A 9187-nucleotide genomic window follows, 5' to 3' on the forward strand; every position below is an offset into this window, starting at 1 on the left:
GATTAAAAAGTGGATAGAAAATTGGAGAGATATGGGAAATGAGAAAAGGGTGTAACGGGAGGATGGGGACATCTGAGAGTAGACGAGTAGCGGGGCAAATACGCGAAGGGACGGGGAAAACAAGGGAAAAGTAAGAAATGATAGAAACGGACGAAGTGTGGGGGATTACAGAGTGACTCGGAAAAGAAGCACACGACAGAGGGGAGAGGAGGGGAAGTGGAAAGAAGAGGGACTGAGCAGACAATTGGGAGAATTGAGGAGATCCGGGAGGAGAATAGAAACGAGGAAATGAGAGTGATGGGAGCCAAGGCTGAGAGCAGCGGAGAAACGGGAAAAATCGGGGTAGTGGAGAAAAGGGGAAAGCCGGGGGAAACAAGGGAAACGAGGAGGAGAAAGAAAATGGGGAAATATCTGATCCAGGCGGAGAGAGGGGAGACACGAAGGTGAGAATAATGTGAAAGAAGGAGAGATCGAAGTATAAGGACGGGGAACGGGAAGACGAGAGGATCGGGGGGTGGCAAATAGACGGTTGAGCGAGGAAAGTAAGGAGGAGCAGGGGAGGACACAGGGAAGTGGGGGAAGATGTGAAAAAGTCAAGGGTTAGTGAAGGAAGAGAACCAATTCTGAAGAGCAAACGAGAGGGAGCCTGAAGGGCGACCGGGAGACGAATAGAAGAGGGAATGTGTGGAGCAGCAGGAAAAAAACAGAAATCGTGACCGCGAAATTCGGCACGGGTAAATATCAGAGGTTCTGGAGCAGAGAGAAGAAACTCGGATACTAAGGGACAAGAATCGAGGAAGAGGAAAGTCTACTGAAGCGAAGAGACGAGCTGGGAATGGCCAGGTCTCGATAACGCCACTGATTTGTAGATTTTGTTCGTCACGATCTTAGAATAATTATTCATATAGATACAATGTAAGCCGCAGCGCAGCGCGGCTGAAATCTTGACTGATTTCTTGGGAGGCGGAAATGAGAGATCCTCTTTGATCAGGAATTAGCTGTGGCTGGAGGAGCACTCGCTGAGGTATTGGGGCAGAATTCTAGGTTTATGTAGGATCAGGGAAAGAATGAGTCCTGCACCTGGCGTGCGATTATGCCAACTCGCGGAACATGGAGGTGTTGGGGGAGAACTCTAGGCTCATACAAATCTTGGTTTGCCACGAACGCCCATCCCGACGATAAGTTCATTGCATACAATATCTACTCGCAGTAAAAACAGGGAAAATCGTTTTCACTATGAGATGATGTGATAACTCCGCTTCGAAAAAGCATCAAGATCGAGGATACCCGCGAGGAGCGATGATGATGGAGAAGATATAAGGAATCAGGAATCGAGGCCAATCTTCTCTCAAATTGAGCAAACCCTCTGATGTGAGCCACTACAGAAATTCTTTCGCAAAATAATCATTCGGGATCAAATCTGGAGCAGGGAATCTTGACAGAGCGATGACGTCATCGCTACGATGACATCATACAGGAATAAGCACTGGGAAAAAGGTTATTTTCCTGACGTATCTGAGGTCAGGCGTGGATAAAAGTATTAACTTGCACTCTGCGAGGTCTTTCCGCGACCATCTCATTCGGAGCGACCCGAAATGAACAACCCGAAACACTCGAAAAACGGCGAACTGACGAACGGACATAGCGATTTTATATTATAGGGAGGATGTCCCTCCCGTCTCATCGAGCTATGGGAAACTTTCAATTATTGATCAAAGATTTAGATTCTCGTAAATGAGCCCAAGTTTCCTTCGTCAATTGTCAATTTTTTTCCCCAAACTCAGGTTAACAGATGATCTGTCTTCTTGAAAATCTTCCCAGAGTTCCTCATTTCTGTCCTGTGGGGGTTCCCACCTGAAGTCTATGGGCTCATCAGAGGCATCCGGTGAGGTCAGCTCTCTCGGAGGCGGGAGTTGGATCCCGCGGATGTCGTATGAGTCGATCAAACCTTCGAAATTGATGCCTGAAAACCATCGATGTCTTTTTAGCTCTTCGGCACCCTCCCGGCGAGCGCCCAGTCTGCGTACGGGATCCTTATTGAGCAATCCTTCCAGCATCTCTCGCGCCGCTCTACTGAATGTATTCAAACCCTCGGGGTCTTTTTCAGCAGTGAGCCTCGGAATTAGGTCTCTTCTTGTGCCGCGGGGGTGGAAAGGAGTCAACCCCTTGGCAGACATTAGCTCAAACATCGTGATTCCAAAAGCTCACCAGTCGACTGCACCAGTCTGTGGTTCTCCCGTGAAGACTTCTGGTGCCATATATTTGAGAGTGCCTGATATATCCCTTGGCCTATCGGATGCCATTCCGAAATCGGATAGCTTCAGAAGTCCTCTTTCGAAGACGAGGATATTATTTGGTTTCAAGTCGCGCCAAATGACATTGCACGCGTGAATAAACTCGAGGCCCATCACAATTTGGCAGAGGAGTAGCTCGACTGTCTCCTCGGAATGTGGGATCCTCCCGATCTGGTAGAGATTACCGTTTGGCGCATAATCCATGACGAGGTAACAAAAATAGTGAGTTTTCCAAGACCAGTGGAGTTTCACGACAAAGGAGCTCACGCTCAGAGCGAAAAGAATTTTTTTCTCTCTGATGGCGCCAGTAGGATCTTCTCTCTTTCCCTGTCGTTTGATCGCATAAAATCTTTCCACGGTCTGCCCCCCCTCATCTTTACTCAGCCATTTGCCTTTGTACACAGTCCCGTAAGTGCCGCTTGCGATCTCTGTCAAGTCTAAAAAGCCGACAACGGTCTGCTTTGGGCACTCATTCCTCTCGTATCGCTCTGCGAAAGTGGCTTCTGCCGATTCAAGGTCTCGGGAATAATTCTCGACGATGCTGGCCGTCCTCCTTCGTGTACGCATTACCATCGTTTTCTTATCCAATCAACATTCCACTCGCTTCGATTCCAGCTTTATATCAGCGGCGGATCCAGGGGGGTAGGGTGGTCGGGCGATCGCCCCCTACTCGAGACATTTCGCCCGGGCGACGGACTCTAAGTTCACCGGGGGGTTTCCCTCTGTGACTGAGTGCCGAGACAGGGAGAAAGAGGGATCGTCGGCTTCGGGGATCCTATCCTATCCTACTATCCTACTACATATAAAGAAGCTATTTAGGCGGGAAACTTTGTCCGTTCCTTAAAAGTGTCATTCCCGAATCAAAATCAATGCTAAGAGCTCTGAGATGTCGCGTCGTCATCCGAAGATGTGCAAGTATGCGGAGCGCCCCATTTGGCCGCGACCGTTTGGCCGCGAGACGTTTGGCCGCGAGACGTTTGGCCGCGACCGTTTGGCCGCGGGACCGTTTGGCCGCGGGACCGTTTGGCCGCGGAACCGTTTAGCCGCGGTCTGGATTGGGTGGAATAACCCGCAGAGATTTTCAAGACGTTTCCCCCCAAAAAACAGGAGCGGTGATATGATGCGGAAGGTAGCGCTCATGTGACGTTTGACATGCATGAAACCCTGGTGGCAGAGCTTGTCTTTCCCGCGGGAAGACTTAACGATTGTCGGGCACTCAGACATGCTGCTTCTGGAGGATTCCTAGCTCATGACTTCGGTTCAAATGATTGGATGTTGCTGAACTTTGCGTGTTTTTGTTGATGCCGTCAATTGTCGCATGCACGCTTGCCAAAGGAGCTGGGGACGTTCCACTTGTTGAGAACCTCAGCTGCCGAGACCAGGATTGAGGTTGCTGAAAATCGAAACGCTTGGATACTCGACTCGGGTCTTCTCTGGTATGCCATGTATAGAGACGAGCTGAATACCCATACGTTCAGGGAGATACATCCGTATTCTGCATCCCGACCTTGAAGCCGTATTCCTCGTTGTGACAAACCCTGAAGCCTTCCCTCATAGATCTTTCGCACAAGATTCCTGAGAGCCGTCCCTTCCGGTCGCTCATTTTCTCAAGCCGTCCCACGGCGGCCAAACGGTCCTGCGGCCAAACGGTACCGCGACCAAACGGTCTGCGGCCAAACAGTCTCGCGTCCAAACGTCTCGCGGCCAAACGGTCCCGCGACCAAACGGTCCCGCGGCCAAAGGGTCGCGGCCAAATGTCCCGCGGCCAAACGGTCGCGGCCGAATGGGGTGTACCGGCAAGTATGCTTCAGAATTTCAATCGGATGCGCCAGCGTCCCAGGAATCCCCGAAAACCTCTACATCGTTTTCAGGAGTTTCCCAACACAACACACACAATAAAAATCTCTGGTGACTACCCGTATGACCGAATCCTTATGACCGAATCCGCTTGGCCGAGACCGCTTGACCGAATCCGCATGACCGAATCCGCATGACCGAATCCGCATGACCGAATCCGCATGACCGAATCCGCATGACCGAATCCGCATGACCGAATCCGCTTGACCGAAGCCGTTTGACCGAAGCCGTTTGACCGAATTAGGCTCCTCCCAGGTTTGCTGGGGGATTCCCGCTAGACCCAAGAACCGTCTGCTGCTGTGCTGTACACATTCATTCGGAGCGAGGTATTATGAAAAACCAGGACTTGTCGCTGTTAGCGACGACCTCATCACAAGTTTATTAGTTGACAATGCTTATATTATTAGGAGGAGGTACTGAACTCAAGAGGTATGACTATGACATGAACCTATCGAACCTGATACGTATCATGGATCACGACAAGCGAGCACATCGGGATTTGAGATTGAAACCCACTTTCTGGACGTACTCGATCAGCGTAATTTGATTCGAGATCCAACCTAGCACCTCAATTCACTTCTGTGAAAAATGCGACGAAAAAACGATCCTCCTGAGTTGAGTACGCGAGGGCGAGGAATTCGGCAGGCGAAGTTCCCGAATCTTCAGTGGAGTGCGCCAGGACGGAGGATAATACCTTCTTCACTGAAGTCACCGCAGCGCTCGATCGCCACGTCGACGGAAAACACGCGAAGAGCTCGGAGCGAGGAGTAGTTCAGCTCGAGATCGACACAAGAGAACACACGCGAAATACCATAAAAATATGTCGATGGTTGTAATGAGTTCGCGACGAAAGAAAGCTTAACCTGACATACAAAAATGACATGCTGTGGGGGCATGCGTCTTCTGTACGATTGTGGAAAAAAATTACACAAAAAACGCTCAACTCGCCAGATAGAGGTCCTGGACAACATTTACTTCTGGGTTGCCTTCTCGGAAAGGTGCTTGGTCCAGCCCTGAAAGAACATCTTCCAACGACAAGCTCGCCTTAGAAAAAGCCCCACACGCATCTACACTGCCATCGACTTCGTGGGGTTTTAAGGTCGCGGTGCTTGAGGGTGTGTGACTATTTTTCCTAATCAAGAAGTCTGGAGAGAGGAACTTCGAATGAGGGGTACGGAAGTTCCGGTAGAGAGTTTCTGTTCAGAAATCATTATGGCAAGCATCCCAAACTTCCTCCTCACTGCCAGATTCCTGAAGTTCCATGGAAAATCGAAATCAGTCCCCATCCTGGATCTGGCGACAGTATAGACGATGAGACGGTTGCGGTGAGTCGATCGCCACGGGCAGTCTCTGATCAGGCCAAAGTTAGGTCGCTGTCGGAGTGTACACATGATACGTCCTCATTCTTGGAGAGGCCGGGAATGAGTCGGATGTCGAAAATCTCCCTTAAACAATAAAGCAGCTACGTCAGTACGTATTATTGCCAACGTTCTCACTTCCCTCCTCCGGCTAGCTGGCACATATCCCAAGCCCAAGCCAATCCGACGAATTCTCACTAAAGCGATAAAGATTCCGACTGGCAAGGATTGAGGCTGTTGCTGAGTGCTACCTGGGGACGATTTCCTGAGATTCCCTAATGAATTCGCGCTGCTGATGAGTCCCTTGCGCATCTTTAGTTACTTTATGACGGGCAAGTTTTGGCAAGTCCATTCCGGCCCGTCACGAGGGTGCCACTCCGAGATTTCGAGGGAAAATGTGACAAGCGAGATTTTGTCACACAGGAGTGTTACTTTTTACGCGTGACACTTGTTACTAAATTGACTTTGACCCCAGCTGGGGAGCGAAAGGTTGAGGGGAATTCGTGGAAACTTGGGGGGATGAGGCATGTCGCATTGTGGAGTGCCCACCGAAATTTCGAGCAACTTCGGGCAAGTCCATCCCGGCGTTAGGGCCCGTCACAAGGGTGTCACTACGAGATTTCGAGAGAAAATGTGAGAAGCGAGATTTTGTAGCGTTTTTTTTCCTCCAGAACGGCTGGGTGCGCCCTCGATCAGATTACATATTCGGATTCCTCATGGAAAATGCTTCGACTTGAAGGGAAACAGCACTCGATTCGATCAAGATCTCGTGAAGTTATGATGGATTCTCTAGGTCGAGTTATTTTTCGGGGGTCGGAAGCTCTGAGGGGGCTTGGATCGGGTCTCTCGGGAAAAGACGCGTTTTTTTCTCCCGGAACGGCAGGAAGCGCTCTCGATGTTGACCAAAGAGCTTAAGAAGAGGCACGGGAAAAAATACCAACGAGGTAAAAAAGATAAAGAAGAGAAAAATGACAGGGACGGGAAAATGGCAGAAATTCAGGGAAAGGGACCGGGAACAGGTATCGAGGAATGATTGGAATGTGTGAGACAGGGGGGGATGAGAACGGGAAAAGAGGAGGCAAACGCTTACGATATCATGAGAAACGGGAGCAGAGGAGGGGATTAAAAAGTGGATAGAAAATTGGAGAGATATGGGAAATGAGAAAAGGGTGTAACGGGAGGATGGGGACATCTGGGAGTAGACGAGTAGCGGGGCAAATACGCGAAGGGACGGGGAAAACAAGGGAAAAGTAAGAAATGATAGAAACGGACGAAGTGTGGGGAGTACAGAGTGACTCGGAAAAGAAGCACACGACAGAGGGGAGAGGAGGGGGAGTGGAAAGAAGGGGGACTTAGCAGACAATTGGGGGAATTGAGGAGATCCGGGAGGAGAATAGAAACGAGGAAATGAGAGTGATGGGAGCCAAAGCTGAAAGCAGCGGAGAAACGGGAAAAATCGGGGTAGTGGAGAAAAGGGGAAAGCCGGGGGAAACAAGGGAAACGAGGAGGAGAAAGAAAATGGGGAAATATCTGATCCAGGCGGAGAGAGGGGAGACACGGAGGTGAGAATAATGTGAAAGAAGGAGAGATCGAAGTATAAGACGGGGAACGGGAAGACGAGCGGATCGGGGGGTGGCGGATAGACGGTTGAGCGAGGAAAGTAAGGAGGAGCAGGGGAGGACACAGGGAAGTGGGGGAAGATGTGAAAAAGTCAAGGGTTAGTGAAGGAAGAGAACCAATTCTAAAGAGCAAACGAGAGGGAGCCTGAAGGGCGACCGGGAGACGAATAGAAGAGGGAATGTGTGGAGCAGCAGGAAAAAAACAGAAATCGTGACCGCGAAATTAGGCACGGGTAAAGATCAGAGGTTCTGGAGCAGAGAGAAGAATCTCGGATACTAAGGGACAAGAATCGAGGAACAGGAAATTCTACTGAAGCGAAGAGACGAGCTGGGAATGGCCAGGTCTCGATAACGCCACTGATTTGTAGATTTTGTTCGTCACGATCTTAGAATAATTATTCTAGATACAATGTAAGCCGCAGCGCAGCGTGCCCGGCCGCGCTTCGCCGCGGGGAAAGTAGAGATAACTTACGACACGCATGAGAAAAAACAGGCTTCTGTCTTAGAATTCAGGGATCGGTATGATATTTAATTATGATCATATTTAATTTAATTTATTTCATTTTGGTGATGACGACTCAGTAGCCAACTCTAAATGGCTGAATATCTGTTCAGCCCCACCTCTCGACCACCACTCTAGTAATTGATCCCGATACTTGTCATGTTCCTTGTCTACAGCCACCATTGTTGTATTTGAAGTACTCGTCAGTGTTGGTTTCCCTGCCCATTCCCTCGTTTGCAAATTGTGGAAGGTCAGACACGATCCTTCCATATTATCAACCATACCGGTAAAATCTTGCCAGAGGCAGAGATTCACCATTCTGAGGGAGTTGTCTACCAATGTCAAATTTCGGCGAGTACGGGGTTTCGACCGCGCTCGACGGTAGCGTACTCGCTGACTTTGGAGCCTTGCCTCTCGCTCCATATCAGTTTCAAGGGCGAGTGCCGCTTTTCTTGTGCGGGCTCGTCATGAGGAAGGTCCGAGCGAGGGTCGCTTAGGGGGCATCCCTTCTAAGGATGCCACAAGACCGAAAGTCTGGAGATACTATAACTCTTTTTAGAGCAACTCAGCGATTGAAAGGTTCGCGTAAATGGTGACTCGCGATAAGTCTAAGTCCCGTTTCCCCGCTTTCCCGTTTCCCCGCTTTCCCGTTTCCCCGCTTTCCCGTTTCCCCGCTTTCCCGTTTCCCCGCTTTCCCGTTTCCCCGCTTTCCCGTTTCCCCGCTTTCCCGTTTCCCCGCTTTCCCGTTTCCCGTTTTCTTGTCTTTCCGCTCTCCCGTTTCCCTGCTTCTCCGTATAGGGAAATGTCTTACTAAGCGGAAGTTCGATGCAGGACCCGTTGCCCACCCGCTCTGAGGGAACTCATTCTGAAGAAACTTGAGAAAGATTTTCCCCTGCTCTGAGGATACCAGATAACCGTTACCAACCCGCTCTGAGGAAACTGTTCTGAAAATCTTGAAAATGATTCCCCACCCAAGAAGAGGGCTCCACAAAGCCGTCTTGTCTTCCACCCGTTCCGAAGGAGCCTGAAAACAATCTTGCACTCCAATAAACTTCACTAAGTTGATCTACAGTGGTGGCCAAAATCTTAAGAACGGCACCTCCCATACATAAACCGCTATGAGAATCCCCGCCCACGGGGACTCTAGAGAAAAAATAGGCGATCCTGAAGAGACATACGGGTTTATTTAGGAGACTATAATCGTATATTGTATCATCCGATAGTTAGTACTTGGTGGAATATCCCTTGTTTTTGATGACAGCTTCGCATCGCCTGTCCATGGACATGATCAAGCCTCGGCAAGTTTCCACCGGAATACTGTACCAGGCTCGCTGAACTTCGGTCCAGAAGTTGTGCTTGTTGGTGATTCTTTCCCGCACCAAATTCCTTTTCAGTGACGCCCAGAGGTTCTCAATCGGGTTCAGATCGGGCGATTGCGACGGCCATTTGAGAACATGGACACGATTGTCCTCGAACCATTCGCGTACCAACTTCGATGTGTGCTTGGGATCGTTATCCTGTTGAAACAACCAGTCCTCTCCCATCGTCTCTCGAGCG

The 9187-nt window shown here is 49.9% G+C and overlaps 1 protein-coding gene across 1 annotated transcript; it reads right to left on the reverse strand.

The window, feature by feature from the left end:
* Nucleotides 1–2204: 2204 nt before the first annotated feature.
* Nucleotides 2205–2861, reverse strand: LOC100898958 (putative serine/threonine-protein kinase PRKY). Its single transcript, XM_003737375.1, has one exon. The coding sequence runs from the start codon at nucleotides 2859–2861 to the stop codon at nucleotides 2205–2207; it is 657 nt and encodes a 218-aa protein (XP_003737423.1).
* Between the last annotated feature and the right edge of the window lie 6326 nt (nucleotides 2862–9187).

Source organism: Galendromus occidentalis, unplaced genomic scaffold (genome assembly GCF_000255335.2).
Source record: "Galendromus occidentalis unplaced genomic scaffold, Mocc_1.1 scf7180000075513, whole genome shotgun sequence".
In the NCBI taxonomy this organism is placed as follows: Eukaryota; Metazoa; Arthropoda; class Arachnida; order Mesostigmata; family Phytoseiidae; genus Galendromus; species Galendromus occidentalis.